This window comes from Ascaphus truei, chromosome 8 (genome assembly GCF_040206685.1).
Source record: "Ascaphus truei isolate aAscTru1 chromosome 8, aAscTru1.hap1, whole genome shotgun sequence".
NCBI classification, from domain to species: Eukaryota; Metazoa; Chordata; class Amphibia; order Anura; family Ascaphidae; genus Ascaphus; species Ascaphus truei.
Genome location: NC_134490.1, coordinates 65838484 through 65858459, shown reverse-complemented (window position 1 = coordinate 65858459; position 19976 = coordinate 65838484). Strand labels below are relative to the sequence as shown.

The window sequence follows — 19976 nt, the reverse complement described above, 5'->3', positions numbered from 1 at the left end:
AAATTAATTGCCGGAGGATCGCGTGAGGCCTCTGCAACTCAATTTACCATGATTCTGCTGGATTCAGGACTAGTCTCCATGGCAACGTGGCGTCAAATGATGCCGCAGGGTCATGTGAGGTGACAACCCAGCTGCGTCATTTGACACCATGATAAGGGGGGTGGGGGCACAAGCACCAGGGATGCAAGGCAGGGGGGGGCACAACAACAAAAGCTTGCACACCTGGGTTAGAGCAAGCGTGTAGAAAATACAGAATAAGATGGCTTTGTATATGAAGTGTAACAATGCTTAGCCTTTCAAAACAAAAACACCCGATATGCTTTCAAGGTGACCCTGCTTGACAACAAAGATTGAATAGGGTATAAACATTTTTAGGTTTTGCACTTCCTTAATGGAGATTTGTATGCACAAGCTGCTAAAGACCGAAGCTTTATGGCTGTGCGAGATAAGATGGGCAGTGGGCGCATAAAAAAAACACACGTTAACTGCAGTTTAAATACTATGGGTGTTATTCTCCAAGGTCTGCTGAGGGTTCACGCATCTGAGCTGGCGTTAGTTGCCATGGACTTAAATGGCATTTAACGCTATATCGAGTGCATTAACAGAGCATTAACAGAGATTGGAACAAGCGGAGACCCTGTGGAAAACGAGGATATAACTTTAGTAATCATGGAGATGGACAGACTAGGTGGTCACAATGGTCTTCATCATTAAATAGCTTGTTCCTGCAGGTTATGGTATCTGCAGGAAGTTGGTACACCTGCAACGTATACGGTTTCTGCAAATCCTGATGGAGAGCATAATAAAAGTACCAAGTTTTGCGATAAGTATAACCTTTGATCCTGTCACAATCTCTAACTTCTCATTGTGTCGGAAATCTTTTACCATTTGGCAAAAGTTGCACTTAAAGAGCATCATGTTAAAAAAAAAAATTAAGTGGAAACAATCCCATTGAGTGTATGTGGGTCTGGCGGACTTCTAGGCCATATGTATTCAGTGTACAGTAAATCTACCATAGATCTACCAACCACAACTAAATTGTATTAAAAGCAATATCTAAAATATTTAGTCATAAAAGGAATACATTGACAATAATTTTAAGGCATTTAAAGGTGAATTCCAGCGTGTGTGGATAAAGATTGTAGGCCAGACTTGCCAAGCAGTGCTATTCCAATAGACACCACCTGGCCTTACGGTCCCATTCAAGGTGTAACGAGATAGCAGCGCCTAGTAAACATTAGCTTACACCTTTGTTATCTCACGTATGTTAGACGTGTGCTTTCTGGGCCCTTCCAAGTGCTTTCTGAAATGTAATGTGCAGGGCCATTAAAACAATAAATAAAGTAGCAATCCAGATAAGAAATATAAACATCAGAAACTAATTTCATGTTTATTATACAAGGTAACCAAATCAGAGACTTAACCAGAATACGGACATCAATTATAGGGAAGAAGAAATACAATGATTCAAATGGACAGTATGAAATTGAAAATTTATTTTTTTATTAGTACCATACATGACTCAATGGCACAAACTATGCAATGTAATGTTGAGTGCTCTCATGTTGGCAAAGTTCACAGGGCAGTCAGGGGGGTTCATGTGTGCCACCACCTCACAAAGTAACACAACCAGAAACTGAAATGGGGGCAAGTTCTTTTTTTTTAAATCGTACCTTCAGATAACAAAAAAATATATATAGTACGCACACATTTATATATACATATATATATTCTACAAGTCTACAGGTTACCTCCCACACATCGCTCTACAAACGCAGGGAAGGTACAGATTTGACTCTTGATAGATCACTGCACTTAAAAATTGAATGGGGAACATTTTAAAGCTCACGAGTCAAAACAAATAGAAGTAGAAGAGCGAGTCACATAAGAGATTCTTCAAGGTCGCTATAGCAGATTAACATTACATTAAAAATCTGCATATTAAAGTTGTCCATTGGGATAGAACACAATGTTTCTGAAGAGTGGAAACTTGCAGTATTACAAAAGGTTGTGTACAACTGTAGAATTTTTTTATGCTGGCCAGCTACAGTAAACTCTGGATACAACGAGTCAAAGCGTTACAGCTCTGGCGGCAAATCACGTTCTGTAGCATGCAGGAACGTGTGCGTCCCTCAGCAACGGCTCAGAAGATTGACAAAGTAAAGACTGGAGAGAAACGGAGAACTACACGAAGCATTGCCGATGAAATGGAAAGTGTTAAGAAATTAGAGAAAGGTGTAAGCAGGAATGTTCTGATGCGCGAGTACAATGTGGGTTATTTATGTTGCGTATGTAAGTTGTTCTTTATTTTTCAATATTTAGATCAAACTGGCAGCACTGACATGTCCTTTTTTCCCATTTATACCCCCTTATAAATTAACTCTCTGTATAACGGAATATTTGATATAACGGCACCCACAATTCCCCGCAGGTGACATCCTATCCAGAGTTTACTGTACGCATTTGTAATACCCAGGGATTTGTCCACAATGTGGTTACTATGATCCTGTGATAGATTTAGCAGTTGGGTATCAAAGACTCAGGTGCAAGCTGGAGAATAACAGAAGGTATCAGAAATACACTCCATTTATTAAACTTTCAATGGGTTTCCTTTTCTTTGATGAATCTGCTGCACTTTTTATTTTTGCTCCAGTTTTGCAGCGGAGGAACTTGGATAAATAGATCCCTTTAAGCCACAAGCCCGAAATGCCATACCCGGAACCAAGGAGTTCTCCGGTGCTGAACCCTGCCATATTCAGTGCCGAGGTTAAGCTGCCAGTGCTCTGCATGGAAAATCCAACCCGTCCACCGGAATCGACCAAAAGGGAGCCGCAACTGGCAAAGTTGTGGCATTCTGTTGGCCGTCAGATCCCGTGAGATTTGGCGGTGATATGGTTTCCCCCAGGAGGGAGCACCAGTGATTTAACCGGTACTAATCTTGTTGCAGACTCTGAAAAGAGCTCAGCTCAGCACCAGAGGATCCCCTGGTTCCGATGACAAAGACAAACTCCCACGTGGTATTGCAGCTTTAATCTGAAAAAGATGTATATTGCAAATTCCCTCGTGGACAAAAAAAAAAGTATTTGTATCACCAGCCCAGAACAATGGAAAATGGAGTGAACACCTACCTAAATCTGTGTTGTAACGTTAGGGGAGACGGAGGGGGGAATCTTCACACAGCATTCTTTTAACAGATACATTAACATGATTTAATTCCACATGGTCATCTTCAAATTACAGGTCTTAACAATATAGGGTTAACTCCATCTGAATAGGTGGTTTTACCTACTGGTTCTTTGCTCCAGCTAACTGTATAAATCTATATCCAGAATACAGGCTTTGGCAGACAATTTGCATTGAATATTACAGCACTAGGGTTGCCTTATTCCACCAGAAGACAGGAGAGCTCAAAATGAAAGCGAAACTGTAGATTTTTGCCAAAGAGTCCAAACTAATCACAGGCATGAAAATGTGGGCAATATGGAATTAGCCAGGCTCTCAATATGCAAGATATCGTTTAAAACTGAAAGCTATTTTTTTATTACTAGTATAACAGGTGATAAACACACAATCCCAGCAAGCTCAAAACCCACCACATTTTGTGTGTGTGTGTGTGTGTGTGTGTGTGTGTGTGTGTGTGTGTGTGTGTGTGTGTGTGTCAAAGGCAGTGCTACTGAGCGTGGCTAAATGTATACAACAAAAGACAGAAATGCCCAATGTTACATCCAATGTGAAAAAAATTGCTAATTTAAAAAGTTGACAGCTGTTTGTAGGTGAGTGACCCCCTCCTCCCAGGGTTTAAGTGCACCCCTCCTCCCAGGGTTTAAGTGCACCCCTCCTCCCAGGGTTTAAGCGCACCCCTCCTCCCAGGGTTTAAGCGCACCCCTCCTCCCAGGGTTTAAGCGCACCCCTCCTCCCAGGGTTTAAGCGCACCCCTCCCCACTTTTTAAAGTAGCAGGTTTTTTCATGTTCTTGTGAAGGACAGACCAACTGCGGCCATTCTCCCTCCAGCAGAGTTAAATGAGAATTTTCACAGTGTTAGGACCCGCTTAATGAACGTGGCGTGCAGGCTTATAACGCTTTGGCCAAAGGGTTTAACTAAATGACCCTTGCTCATGAAAATATTGAAGTATTTTACTATGTATTTTTGTCACATTGGATGTAGCATTGGGCAGTTCTGTCTTTTGTTGTATACAGTAGAACAGGTGGATTTTTTTTTTAATGCGTTACACAAAGTCAATAGTTCCACTATTTGTGACTTGTTTGTTACTTCTGGCTACTTGTGCTGGGGAAGAAAAACATTGTTTGCACACTAGGGAGTGACAAACTGAACAGATTACATTTTTTTTCCCCAGTAGGTTATTCTCCCAAACTAGAAACAGCTCATGCAATTTGCTCTTTCATTCTTTGGCTCCTAATGGTACTAGTTTGAATTTAATTCCTTTTTTGAGGATCCCAGTGCAAAGCAGAACAGATTCAATGGATGTGATCCCAATCATGTGCCTTTTTCAATAGAATTTTGCAACCCAATCTGCTTTGTATTAGAATCTTTTAAACTCTTTGGGGTCTCCTGCGGCAGAGGGATAAAAAAAGGACCCCCATGTTTTAAGCCCCAGATTACAATTAGAATAATGAACTGGTGACAACCCCCCCCCCCGTGTTAACACCCACTATTTTTCCATAACCCCCAAAAAGGAATATAGGGGATTTTCCCCTCCCAATACCATATCCCCTAAATATAAAAAGGAGGCATCTTTTCTAATGATAATACAATAAGACCAGAATTACACACTGCTTCTACCGAGCGGAAAATTTACAAGCACGAGGTACACAAACCCAAGCGGGAAAAAACAGGGTGTTGGGGAAAGGGGAGAGAGTAGCACACATTTACATTTAAGAAAGAAAATAGTCACTAAAAAGGTCTCTCCACTCCCTTCCACTGGGAGGAATTACAAAGGAATTCGATAAAGTCTTTCCTTGGTTTGAAGCTTTCGGGACTGTATAAAACAAGAGACTCCCCAGAGATATAACAGCAATTTTTTTTAACTTATTATTTTTTTTTTTTTTTTTTAAATAATATTATATATATATATATATAAAAAAAAAAAAAAAGTATCGAAAGACAAAATCAGGAGGCGGCACTGTGGGACTGCAACCTCGTTATTTATAAACTTCAAAGAAATCCTGCCACAGGGAGGTATAAACCTCTACCCTAGGAGTAGCCAACTCCAGTCCTCAAGGGCCACCAAACAGGTCAGGTTTTCAGGATATCCCCGCTTCCTTACCTGATGAAAGGTCCATATGGGACATGAAACGTTGTCTCTCCACTGTTCTTGGCTGTCACATTAAATGGAGAATTACATTATGAACTTGTGAGTAGAGATCTGCTTTGTACCTCTGTCCTAGAGGAGAGCTGCACTTTACAGAAATTGTTTGCACAAGCCGGATTCTCCTCGCCTGAGGCCGTTTCCCCGCACTTTGGAATCAGTCTTCAGCTGAGCCACTGATTGAACCACCTGTGATGAAGCAGGGATATCCTGTCCTGTTGGTGGCCCTTGAGGACTGAAGATGATCACTCCTGCTCTACCGTGTATGTACCCTGATCTGGTTATGGGAGCCAGGGAGGGAATGATGCAAGTGTGAGGGAGACGAATAGGGAACACCTTTCAAATAACTAAATCTGCACCTATAAATGAGATTTAATTACCCCCTCTCCTTCCCCCCCCCCCCCCTTTTAATTGATGTATTTTATTGCAAACTGACCACATTTAAAGAACATAAATTAATGTTGGGTGCCATTTTTATCAAACACTTCATGTTTAGCATTAGTCCTTGAATGTTCCCTATACACGCACATAGCCATACATACACACACACGTTTTTGCTGTGCTGCTGTACAGTGTCGCTTTGGGTCTAAATGGAAAATAAAATTACAAAACAAAATTTGAGTCGGAATCTGTGACATTGAGACTATTTGCATTAGATATTTTAATTTGCTCTCAAATATAAAAGTGAAATAATTTATCGCCTGGCAGACAGGTGTGTGGGGGCTAGTCTCATGCATCAGCACCATACTCTTTATTGGGCATACCCAGACAGGAGGAAACATCTCTTAGTATCATATAACACTCCTCGCAACACCTATTAACTTACATTTAGCTTCCTTCTATCACTGCCATTTTTTAAGACTTTGCCTTTTGTGTTCAGCTGAAAGATATCTTGAATGCCACCTCTAATCCAGAAGTGCGTCGGTTTAGGTTTTGGAGGTCAGTGATAGTATTGGTAGAAGGGGCAAAAGAAGTTTCATGCTCGAACTCGCTGCAAAGGAAGCAACACTAAACTTTGTACAGTACTTGGATGCCAAATTTGAGGTTTGTGGATTTTTAGGCTGGCCACCCAAATGTACAGAGAGGCAACCGTTGTTCTCCAGGTTTGCAAAAACCCCCACCAACATTGCATTTCGCTAAATAGTCAGCCCTAATGTAAATAGGCACATGGCAGCATGCACAAAATTACTCATTGTGGCAACTGCAACTTATTATAGGACATTGTGGCTCGGAAGATTTTTTTTTTTTACTTAGCTCATTTGAAGATCTGCCACCCGCCCAAATTTTCTGCTATCTCCCCATGATCCTCTTTAGCAAGCATTAAGACTGGGAAACTTGGGAGAAGGATACTCCCTCCCCCCTATTGTTCTTTATGCAGCAAGCAGTCCACAGTACCTCCTTCCCTGCTTTGCTCTCATGCCTAGCCCCTTTCCCTGGAAGGCAGGACCTACAGCAAAGGGGTTCATTTTAAAATGTCATTTTTTTATTTCAATTTACAGGTAGATACGTTTCAACTGGTCTCTTTTTCTTTTCTTTTTTTTTGAGACTTTACTTTTATTTAAAACATTTTGTTCCTCCACAATCGGCCTGTTATACACATATATATATATTTATTTTTTATTTTTTTACTGTGAAGCCTGTGAGGTTGGGTTCTCCGATTTGCTTTCTTGACTTGATGGGGGTTTGCTGTTCCAGGGGCTGTTGGCGCCCAGCGCGGGCGAGTTATTGAAGCTGTCCTCGTCATCAATTCCATTGGCGGCATCAAACTGAGTGTTCTCCAGGCGGGTTATGAGCCTCTCGTCTTCATCCCCAAATTCTCCTCCCATCAGGGTTGGTTCGCCCACCACCATTACATCCTGAAAGGGAAGAGTTCCAGAAACATAATCAAGGCAGAGGCGTGTGCCTTCCTTCCACTACTACGCATGGTCAGAAGCGGCTTCTTGGAGCTCAGGGGGAAGCTGAGGCCTGCAAAAATGCATGCAATGTGAGGGTTGCAGGATTAAAGCCCTGGTCAAATAAGGCCCTTCCATCATTACAAAGAAGCATGTTTTAGTCATAACAGATAACATACACTGCTTATAGGACTAAAAAACAAACAAAAAAACGGTGTTTCTTTAATAGAATTTTTGGGATCTTTAGATATCTATAGAAAGCAACATTTCTGTTGGACAAAAGATGCAGACAGTAAATCATCTGGTATCTCAAACTGCCAAATATGTATATTTCTCCAGGACCAGTACTGCGTAACACACACGGTACATTTTCGCTAGCGTAGAGCGGTGTGCATTTTGCTTCTTTCATTTGTAAGCCAAATCCACATCCCTCAAAACAAATAATTGGTTTCCCATCTCCCGATGCTGCCGATTTGTGCAGTGAAAAGGCGCTGCTGGGGAAAAACCTAACTCCAATACCAAAGCAGGGTTAGAAAAGCAAAAAGTCTCTTCTAGTCAATAACAAAAACATCATCTGTTAACCATCAGTAGCCTACAGTAACCAATGTCATCCCAAGCTTCCTGGAATTGTGTGGCAGTTTCCTACAGTAATAATTATATATTTAGACTAGGCGTCACAATATACTCTCTGCAAATGTGGGTGCAACTTTTCATTTCCAAGAAAATAATTAAATGATATAAAAGCACGTTTCTTTACTGCTGTCAGACCAGGGTACCCAGGGACTGAGGCAGCAGTGTGTTTTCCCTCTCCCGCTCGTGTGGTGATTAACACCGACACTCAAATCCACAGTGATAACCAATAAGACTTGTTGCTGGTAAATAGGGTTGGGTGGATGGCGTTGATCCAAATGTGTGGGCCACAATGATTTTCTTTGGGTATAGTTGGAACAACCTACCAGAGACTCTCACATCCACCACCAGTTTAAGTTCTTTCAAATCTAAGGCTGTCTCACATTTTAACCTGGTCTGTGTAACTGTTTCATACGCTCATAATATATATTTTCTTTAACTGTGCATGCAATGTCTTGTATATAATGTATACCCTGCTCCTTTATGTAACTGTATTTGTAACCAAGTATTATTTGTCTTAACTCTGTGCCCAGGACATACTTGAAAACGAGAGGTAACTCTCAATGTATTACTTCGTGGTAAAATATTTTATAAATAAATACCCTCCCAGTGGCCAGCACAGATTGCAGGCCTCTTTCGGCAGCATGTTCTAAAGTTGCAATGAAAGCAATATTTTTACCCCTCCTGCCAAAGGAGATTGCAGTCTCCTTCTTGCAGTGAAGGAACAAATGCTTTCTTTAAAAAAAAAAAAAAAAAATATATATATATTTATTTTAAGAAAAAACAAGTAATATAAATTATTTTATACTAACATGGCTGTACTACTGGTCCTGGAGAACGTTACATACTTTGCATACGATGCCACTTCTTAAATTAACCGCTATGATGGTTCCCTCCCAGCGAGAGTGAGTTTTGAAGACTTCGCAAAACTCTTAAGTTATGAAGTCTGGTTACATGCGAGCTATTTATGCAGAACTCGCATGCTGGTGCATGAAGAAGATTTAGCACCTGCATGGGGGGTATTTAAAAGCAGCAAGTGAAAAGAAACATTTTGGTATCTTCACCAATTACTTAAACATTTCTGCTAACATTTTCACAATAGTTTCATTTCCTGCATTTTTCTTTTTCAGATCCTTTCTAGGTGGACTGAGCAAAGCATGTCTAGAGCAGAGAGCCACGCGAAACAGTGATCATGTAGAGCAGGGGTGGGCAACTCCAATCCTCAAGGGCCACCCGTGCTGAAGCAGGGATATCCTGAAAACCTGACCTGTTGGTGGCCCTTGAGGACTGGAGTTGCCCACCCCTGATGTAGAAGATGTGAATAATAAAATTAAAAGTGGATGCTTACAGGTACCTGGCTGGAGAGGGCGAACGTACTGGCAGGACTCTTCTTTTTGCTGTTGCTATTGTTTGTATTGCCCCCTCCAGAGCTCATGGTGCTGCCACCAGACATCTTCCTTTTCCTGCGCTTGTTGGGTGCCTGCCTGGCTGGTTCAGCTGTAGGATCGATGGAAGAGAACCACTGTTTAATTGGCCTGTGACCAAAACTTTAGCAGAAGCACTTATTGCAAGTACAAGCATCCTCACCAGGGGGTGCCACCATCCGTTGCCACTTCTGAAAGAGGCATGTCTTGAGACAGTCACGGGGACTTAAGCTGTAGGTCTTGTGCCTGGACATGAGCTCCTGCATTGGTTCTAGAATTACACACAGCTGTGAAGAGGCATGAGAGAGAGAAAGACAGGATGTCATTACTTTGTGTAGATTGTCCGCTCAGAAGATGTTGGTCTAGCCAAGAGTCTTGGGTTAGATATAGAATGCCTCAACATTCAAAAAATAAAACCTGATGGTTTTGGGCCTACTTTTTGCACAGGTCTACCAAGAAGGGTAAACTCAACACTACGGGTAGGGTTTATTTCCGTTTGCTAAAGCCCCTTGAACGCGCTCCTCTTTTGCCAGAACAGCAAGGCACACATTGCACTGTACAATGCTGGCAAGGCCCTTCTGGGAACAAAAGTGTCACGTTTTCTGCTATTTACCACATTGAATATCTCTGCAAATGCAACTATAGAGTTTGTTTAACAAACACACACACACACACACACACACACACACACACACACACACACCTGTCTGCCTGCTTACTTACTCGGAGGTAGTTGAGTGTGGAGTTTGAAAGTCCGCATCTTGTGATGTTCTTCGACAACTGGTCCAACATTTGGGGATCTTGGGCCTAAAAAATTACAGGGAGAAGAGTTGCTTACAAATTAACGATTATTCTTCAACTGCAACAAACATTATAAAGCATATTAAGTTACATGAAAGACCTGGGAGGACATGTGCTTGTGTTTAAATTAGGAGTCCAGAAGCCTTTATATTTTGCTCCTAGATGTAATCTATAAATATTTTTTGTTTATAGAGCATGCAGGTCTACATTATGACAATGTATATATACATTATTCATCATCAGACGTAAAGACAAATGACTGCACCATTTCTTTTCTATCTCTAACCCTCCCCCCAACACTTACATGCATGGCGAGGATACTCCGGGGAATAAGTTCTCGATGCTGCCGGATACTGAAATGCCACGTTTTTATCCTCATCATGTCATCAAACATAAACTCCAGATACAGACGGCCCTCCACACACACCTACACAAAGATATGGAAACAAGGTGGACATGTCAACTGAAGTCCCAAAGATCTAACCATGTGTATGCATAATGACAAACCATATTGGCAATTAAACCGGTTATTTTGAGCAAAGTGCAAGATTACACACCTGCTGTAGCACTGTCAGCAATACATAATAGTTCAAAGTAGCTTTGCAATTCTTTTATGGGGCCAACATGCAAGGTCTTCAAAAGAAGAAAACTGTGATGTTTGTTGAAAGCTCTGTACATTATAGATTCAACTATCAAGAACTCTTATGTTGCTTCAATAGATTAGATCGATAAACATTTATCTGCCATTTAACCCATTTGCTGCCAGAAAGGTGTGACACGCATTTCAATACTTGCAATCTCCTCTGGACGTGAAGACGTTAAGAAAATCTACAAGGATTTTTAGCTTTTAATTAAAAATATGCTTGTCTCATCACCCATATACAACCCAGGAAAATCAACCCACAAGGTTCCCTAAAACAAATGAGCCGATTTTGCAATTAGAATTAATCAAAAAGCCAAGACTACTTTACACCTTATTGGACATTTCAGGTTAGGCTTGGGACGTATGTGTAGAGTATTAGCAGGCTCTTTCCAAATTGTTAATAGACAGGGAAAATATATAATATAAAACAATTTGTCAAAAGTTTGAAACATTAAAAAAAAAAAAATGTTTTCAGTGCCCACTAGGGGGCAGCCTTCGTACTTGTAATAAGAGGGAACCATGCCATTTGGCTTCCTCCCAGTACAAAGCAGCAGGTTTTTTTGGTGTGTGTGTGTGTGTGTGTGTGTGTGTGTGTGTGTGTGTGTGTGTGTGTGTGTGTGTGTGTGTGTGTGTGTGTGTGTGTGTGTGTGTGTGTGTGTGTGTGTGTGTGTGTGTGTGTGTGTGTGTGTGTGTGTGTGTGTGTGTGTGTGTGTGTGTGTGTGTGTGTGTGTGTGTGTGTGTGTGTGTGTGTGTGTGTAACATACATACATTATTTTCCTTGTTGATAAGTGGGTTGCTGCTGAGCTCTATTGTAATGCTATGGGCTTTGGGGACTCCCTGATTGCTGGTAAAACATACTTTTAATCTCCCAGAAAAGAATACTTGTCCGGGAGAACAATATGGTCGCCGGAATCAGCCTGGACTCCAGTGACAAGTAGCGATCCACTGGTGACCCCCCGATGAGATATTTGGAATGTATTTTTTTTTTTTGTGTGCCAGAAACTGGCAAATATTAAAAGCTTAATTTACCATTTATTTACTGTATATCTTTATTTATATAGCGCCATCTATGCACATAGCGCTTCACAGCTGTAACACACGTGACAATAATATAACACAAGGGGAATAAATGCTCGAGACATAAAAGTAACATTTAGGAAAAGGAGTCCCTGCCCTGAATAGCTTATAATCCAAGTGGTTCCGTAGGAAAACGTACAGAGACGGTAGGAAGGTGTCCTGGTGAGTGTGTCTGCAATGGGCCACGGTCGATGTATGAGGTGTATAGCATCAGCCACGGAACTACCTATATGCTTCGTTAACGAGATGTGTTGTACCATCAAAAAGAGCCCTTCCCCAGTGCTGGTTGCATTACAGTTGTACTCCCTGGGACTATTAAAGAAGACCAGTAAAAGTCGCTTTAAAAACTGTTTTGGGAACTTATACAGTCTTCATCGTCAAAAAAATGCTTTGGAGTATTTGAATGATGAGATTCTCTACACTGTACACGCAGATAAATTGTAGATCTCTCGTTGTTTTGTTTAAACTTATTATGTCGTCATTAGCCAGAGAGATAAAGGGTAAATATAGCAAATCATCAAATACTAAAATTAAAACCAAATCAGACAAAATAAAGGCAAAGTTTCACGGTTTGGCTTTCTGGGTTAACATAAAATGTGTTCAAAGGTGATCAAAACGTTTGCTTAGGAAACCCATTACATTAATAAATTAGAATTAAAAAAAAATATGTGTCCCCACATTGTAGGAATGCCCCTTCGTGCTAGTCTTTGTATTACAACAATAGAACAGATATTTAAAATCAGAGCATGTATTAAATGCAGATTACAACAGACAAGACCAGCTTTGTTGAACTCACAGGTTGAGAAGATTGAATATATATATATATATATATATATATATATATAGATAGATATATAGATATCTATATATCTATATATCTATATATAGATATATATATCTATATATCTATATGTGTGTTGGTCCGGGAAATAGAGACAGCACACAGCCAGGTAAGTACAAAAAAAACTGTATTCAGTTTTATATATATATACACAGTGTTCGACAAACCTATACATTTGCTCGCCCCGGGCGAGTGGATTTAACCCCCAGGCGAGTAAATATTGGCCCAAGCAGCACACGTTTGGTACTAGGTGGCGAGTAGATTTTTTTGTGTGGCGAGTAGATTTTTTGGTGATTTGTCAACCACTGTATATACATATATATATATATATATATATATATAAATATTCTACTACAGGAGTGGCCAATTCCAGTCCACAAGGGCAACGAACAGGTCAGGTTTTCAGGATATCCCCGCTTCAGCACAGATGGCTCAATCAGTGACGTTGACTGAGCCACCTGTACTGAAGAAGAGATATACTTAAAACCTGACATGTTGGTGGCCCTTGAAGACTGGAGCTGGCCAGGACTTCTAATCAGCACCATCTTTATCACCTGCGTGAACATGGGTTTTCCATGCTGTGTGACCATCGTGCACTGATCACAGTCAAGCGAGACAAAGTTATTGTGGAATGACTCCTTGGGGTGCTTCAAGACATAGTACAACTCTGTAGCTCCACCCTCAAAGATGCTGCGGAAATACCGGGGAATCAGCGTCCGTCCGATTGCTAATGGAAAACAAAAACAAAAAACCTTGTCTTACAAATGCGGTCATGGATTGTAACGCCAATACACACATTATGGTTATTTTACACGCATCAAAGTAATACATTACCTGCCCCACAAGGACAGCCTGCTTTTGTTAGAAAAACACACAGGCGATGATGCACTAAAAAGCACCATTTCCTGCCACTGACACACAGGGGTAAGTTCTAAGATTGTTGGGTCTGATCACAGCTTGTACCATGGGGCTGAAATTATGCATACTCAAATCCAACCAAAACCCACACAGTATCCTAGGAAAGTTGCTGATGCATACATTATATGGCATTAAAAACAAATTAAAAAGCAGAGACATTGGTGTAGTCAAGGTAATAAATACGTGTGAAGAGCAAAGTGGGCAGAAACATTGGGCTAGATCAGGAGTGGCCAACTCCAGTCCTGAAGGGTGACCAACAGGTCTGGTTTTAAGGATATCCCTGCTTCAGCACAGGTGGCTCAATCAGTGGCTGAGTCAACAACTGAGCCACCTATGCTGAACACAACAAAAAACAAACAAAGATGCCCAAACCTACTTCCAATGTGACAAAAATACACAGTGCAATACCTACTATAAATTCTCTTGAAAAAGGGTCATTAAGCTTAACCCTTTGGCCAAAGCGTCTTAAGCCTGCTGCCACTTCAAGGCATGACCGTTAGCAGGTCTCAACACTACCGAGTTAAAATTCTTATTTACCTGTATAATTACAGGAAGAATGACCAGCATTGGATCTGTCGTAACTCAGCAAAATGAAACCGACTTGCCAACTTGGAAAGTGGGGAGGGGAGAACTTAAACCTTCGGGGCGGGGAGGGCACAGTTTCATTTTGTTGGGTTACGACAGATCCAATGTTGGATCATTCTTCCCCTAATTATAGAGGTAAATAAGAATTTTAACTCATGTAGTGTTAGGACCTGCTAACGGTCATGCCTTGAAGTGGCAGCAGGCTTAAGATGCTTTGTTCAAAGGGTTAAACTAAATGACCCTTTTTCAAGAGAATTTATAGTAGGTATTGCACTGTGTATTTTTGTCACATTGGAAGTAGCATTGGGCATCTTTGTTTGTTTTTTGTTGTATACATTTAGCACACCCACTAGCACTCCTTTTGACACACACACACACACACACACACACACACACACACACACACACACACACACACACACACACACACACACTATATAGTGGTAATGTTTGGGGTTTCTCAGAGCTTGTTGTGTATCTGTGGGCCACCTGTGCTGAAGCAAGGATATCCTTAAAACCTGACCTGTTGGTGACCCTTCAGGACTGGACTTGGCTATCCCTGGGCTAGATAGACACTTACTGTATCTCTTTGGTCCATCCTCCAAACAGAAGGTAATGGTCAACATAGCATCGTCTTCAAAGAATTCAGTGGTGAAAGCATCCCACCACAGATTGTCACATTCCTACAGGTGAGAAAGTACAGAGGTCACAGAGACGCACAATCCCCCAATGTTTATCTATGCCGCTTCATATGAAGGTATCAAAAACATGCGAAGACAGAAAGAGATAAACAGACCAATGACTCAGTTTAGGCTACATATGTTCCCTTCTTTAGCGTTTTATTCCATATATTACAAGCCCTGGGGTTCCCTCAATTCCAGAGCACTAATGTACGGGTGCTCAACATTAGCCCTCCCCCCTCACCTCAATGTGTCAGGTTTTTAGGATATCCCTGCTTCAGCACAGGTAGCTCAATCAGTGGCTCAGTCATCGACTGAGCCACCTATGCTGAAGCTGGATATCCTTAAAACCTGACCTGTTGGAGGGTCTTGAGGAGTGGAGATGAGCTCCCCTGCACTTGTGTATAATATATTAAATAGAATACTTATTGCCAGGCGTAGGACTCAGTCCCACTGTAAGGGTTCATCAATGTACAATCTACAGAGATATTTATAGCCCAAAAGGCCATGAAGGTCCCGGTCTAAAGATCACAAAAGGTAGTTATGAGAGTTAAATTAAAACCCAACGAACCGGAATTCCTTGAGACTTTGACATACATTAGGGAGCAACAAAAAACAGATAAAACAGTTTTAACCTGTAACATCTCAAAATGACTATGTAGAAAAGCTACACTTAACATTTTACTAGTAAAAGCAGTACAGCTGGCAAAGAACCCGTATGCATTCATAAGTCTTTTGGAGTACACTGCAAAATAAAAGCACATCATACCTCTGTCCAATTTTGCAGACGTTTGTTCAACTCGAATATTCTGTAGTCTGTCTGATTCCCATACGGTGTATGCCTCCTGGAGAACACATTGAACATTAGTACACTTTACACAGCCCTTCCATCAAGTTTATGACCAGGCTGTTGTTTGAAGCACTAGAGCAGGAGTGGCAGGATATCCCTGCTTCAGCACAGGTGGCTCAGTGTGCTGAAGCAGGGATATCCTTAAAACCTGACCTGTTGGTGGCCCTTGAAGGCTGGAGTTGGCCACCCCTGCACTAGTGAATACAATAAGTTCCAGTAACTTTCCAGTTTTGGGATATTTTAAATATAACCGTTACCCTGGACATATTTGTTATCATTTTATTCACTTTGCGTAGCCAAATGTTTTGAATACTTGGAGACAAACGGCTAGATAGAACAAGGTGATGGTTACTGGAACAGTGAGACCGTTCTCTTGGGTGACTGTGTAATACACAGAATATCCCTATACAGATTACCAATAACACAGTTACAATAGGTATCTCTATTTAATAAATAGCCATATTTTCTCTGTATATTTAAGTATTTTTGGCTATTCCACAAAGGTCCTTCTTAATTCAGTCTGAGCACTCCTCCTACCCAATGTGAAAGGCGTAAAGAAGAAATGTTCTAATGTATGAGGAAATGTACTTTAAGGCAAAACAAGTACCCCACACGTTTAAACACTATGCCAAAGGAATGGCCTGCATCATGGAACATTAATGTACCAAAGGGGGAAGAAAGACGCTAGATTAAAAGGATTGGCACATGCTAAATGCACTGGGTACTAAAAGGAATATAAATTAAATACAGCCTTACCCTATCCCTGGCTCCAGATATGTTGGTGGATACATCGGGGTGGGTCTGAGGAAAGAAATAGAAAGTTTATCTCCTACTCCAAGAACAGAGTTGATATATTATTATGCTGAAGAGAAGAGCATAAAAAGGCGACTTTGCCTGCTGACTGTCTTCACAGAAAGCCTTTTTCACGTGTTATATACATAGTACACAGAGTAGCAAGACGCACGCATGGATCAGGCTGGTTGGATTCCTGGCGTGAGAAGCTGATGACATAAGACAAACTGCTTGAGATGTCGACCTATTACTTTTCTTGTTGTCTTTTCACAACCGTTCTTAATTGCCAAGAGGGAAAATTGTCTGCAGTCATAGAACAAGGATGTTTTCCCTGTCTGAGAAGATTTACTGCTGCAGGCCAGGTTTTCAGAATATCCCAGCTTCAGCACAGGTGGCTCAATCAGCGGCTCAGTCTGAATGATTACGTCTCCTCTGCTGAAGCAGGGATATCCTTAAAACCTGGCCTGTTGGTGGTCCTTGAGGACTGGAGTTGGCCACTCCCTGTTATACTGTAAAAGTAGTCCATTTACCCTTGTTAGGTAAGGTTATCAAAGCCCATCACTGATCACTTGGAGTCTGTGCTTAAAAACTAGAAATAAAACATGCTAAAAAAAAAGGTAAAAGGCTCATTTATATTCACACAAAAAGGTCTGCCCCCGAGAAAAGGAAAGAAAGGAAAAAAAGAGACTGAACCAAAAATCATTACCAGATTTACTCTCATGGTTGGAGTTAATGGATACTTATTATCATTATTCTTATGTTAGTCAGAGGGGAACCAAATTAAATGATTGCATTCCGGTAAAGCGTCTGCATGTTACAACTCTTCGTTCTAATATATTTGCAAACTAAATAGATCGTGTACACTAGGGGTGCGCAAACTTGCCTTAATGCCCAACCCCGTCTCCTTTCCCCTCTGACTCGCGCCCCCCACCTCCCCCCCCCCGCACGGCTCCGGCATCAAATGACGTCGCGGGGTCATATGACGTCACCTTGCCATGGCAGCTTGGCGTCACACGACACGCGGCGTCATATGACGCCGGTTGCCATGGAAACGCGTCGCTGGAACCAAGGCAAGTAAAAAGTTAAGAGGCCTTGCGCGATATCGGACATTTATTTAAAATGCCTTCGGGGAAGCGCGGGGCCTCTATAACAGCCGCGCCCCCCACCCCAGAAAGCCTTGGGTCCCCCTCTTGTACACTAATGTTTTTCATCCTTTTACAAGCTGCGGAATCGTTTAAAAATGGATTGGGCAAGACGAGCAGACCACCGAGACTGATGTATTAGGACACGGCAGAAAAAACTGAAATGAATGCATGAAAGCTGGGGTAAGAGACATACTAGTATTAGACAGAATGTAATAGGAAGCTGGAGGGATAAATAAAATATATATCACGAGAGATAGATGAAATTAAAGGAGAAAAAAACTCCCATTAATATACTACAAACCAGGCACATTTTTTGGCAGGCACAGAGGTTCTCAACTCCAGTCCTGAAAGGCCGTGTGTGCGCGTGTATATGTGTGTGTGTGCGTGTATATGTGTGTGCGTGTGCGTGTGCGTGTGTGTATATATGTGTGTGTGTGTGTGTGTGCACACGCGTGTATGTGTGTGTGTATGTGTAAACTTTTTTCTTTCCAGCTACTACTGAAATTAAGGGGGGGGGGTCGCCATATAAAAAAAAAAACGGGCAAATACGGTATAACCTGTGAATAAAGAGATGTCATTCATGCCAAATGTACCTACCCCACATCTCGATCCAGCATGGTGCCGGGGTGGAAGGGGGGGAAGGCGTTGCCGTTGGGGGGCTCCTTTGGCGAGTACAGCTTGAATGACTTAGAGGAACAACCTAGTATGCAAAAAAATAAATAAAAAACAATGAAACAAAAACGTACAATTATTAATATGCAACAACTGTGAAAACCTGAGGGGGTTCCAGCTATTCAGCATGCACAGAAAAACACCAGTGAATGCCCAGAACAGATCAGCATTACTGCTCACTACCTGGCACAGGATAAGTCAGCTTCAGTAAGTGATGAGCCGACAAAATAATATGTAGGCTTATAACACAAAAAATGGCAAATGTGAATCTGAGGACGTCATTAAGAACAAGCACCATTATTTCAAATGTTCCATTACTAACTTTAGCACAAACGTTTCCTTAGAGGTCATTAAAGCAATAATCCACAATGGCTGTTTTGCACCCCACCCCCACCTTTTTTTTTCTTTACATAGGATTGAAGCAGGGGGTCTCTTCGGTGCTGAACCCCATTTATTTTAGCTCCGGGGATCCCCTGCTTTCGGAGATGCTTACCTCCGAAGGGGGTGCCGGTAGCCGCTCAGCCTTGATAGCTGGGGTTCACATAATGGCGGAGTGTCAAAGCTGCTGCGCCCTCTGCAGGCCAATAGGAAGCTGTGATGTCATCCCGGGCACCTACCCATTAGCCCAAGTGACGCGGCAGTGATAAACTTGCAGCAGTTACTGGCACCCCCTACAGATGTAAGTATCTTGGGAAGCAAGGGGGTCCACAGAGCTGAAATGAATGGAGTTCAGCGTCGGAGACCCCACTTCAAGGATTGCTCCTTGAAAATGTACATTGAGCCAAGAACTGCAGTTATTTTTTTGTGTATAAATTATGTACATAGTAGCAGAATGACTTATTTTTAAATTAACAGTAGGCGTGGGAAGATCATTAAACAGCAGCAAGATCACACTACTTGTGTTTACCAAACTGCTATGTGCCAAACACACAGATAATCCTTCAAAATAATTCCCAAAAATAACATTACTCTAATCTACATTTTGTCCTGAAACCTTTCACGAGTTTGTGTGAGGATTACTCACCTTTGGAAGAAGTTAGCGTCTACAAATGTGTTTATTGACACTAAAAATCTACCAAAGTATTACAATTCCCATGGTTTCCCCCAGAAAAGCAAACTCTTCAATGTAAAAAGTGTTCTGCTGTAGCGAACCACAAGAGCTTGTAAAAGAGCAAAAAAATAGGCAAATGTACCAAAGCTGATTATACCACCACAGCACAAAACTATTCTGGCATGAAAAAAATATTTTGAGCACTTTTTGAACCAACCTACAGTACCCAGGGGCCTGTAAAGATGCAACCTAAGCAGTTTTTTCTTCTACCCCTCCCCTCAGCCTTTTAAATTATTATTTTCTTAAATATTGGATTGAAGCAGGGGGTCTCTGGAGCTGAACCCCATTCATTTCAGCTCTGGGGACCCTCTGCTTCCAGAGATACTTACCTCCGTAGTGGCAACTCCAGCGCTCACTATATGGCTGTTTTTTCAAAGCGCCTGGGCCCTGTGGGCCAATAGGAAGAAGCGACATCAGGTGCGGCGGCCTCCTATTGGCCCATGTGACGAGAATACTAAAAACTGCAGATATCAGCAGCCCCTTCGGAGGTCTGTGTCTCTGGAAGCAGGGGGGTCCCTGAGCTGAAATTAATGGGGCTCAGCTCTGGAGACCCCCTGCTTCAAAACTGTATTAAAAAATGAAGGGCGG

At 41.7% G+C, this 19976-nt stretch overlaps 1 protein-coding gene across 3 annotated transcripts; it reads right to left on the bottom strand.

Annotated features, from left to right (window-relative positions):
• Positions 1–1474: 1474 nt before the first annotated feature.
• Positions 1475–18305, bottom strand: LDB1 (LIM domain binding 1). 3 transcript variants are annotated; one of them, XM_075612403.1, is made up of 10 exons: positions 18203–18305; positions 16425–16469; positions 15588–15663; positions 14719–14821; positions 13190–13362; positions 10379–10501; positions 9997–10080; positions 9437–9560; positions 9198–9346; positions 1475–7183 (listed from the first exon to the last, which is right to left on the bottom strand). In XM_075612403.1, exons 1-10 carry the CDS (start codon positions 18220–18222, stop codon positions 6953–6955), a joined length of 1128 nt encoding a protein of 375 aa, XP_075468518.1. In that variant the 5' UTR covers positions 18223–18305; the 3' UTR covers positions 1475–6952. The 3 variants fall into 3 exon arrangements, with proteins under 3 accessions (XP_075468518.1, XP_075468519.1, XP_075468521.1); XM_075612404.1 differs by having other exon boundaries at positions 9204–9346; XM_075612406.1 differs by having other exon boundaries at positions 7153–7292.
• Between the last annotated feature and the right edge of the window lie 1671 nt (positions 18306–19976).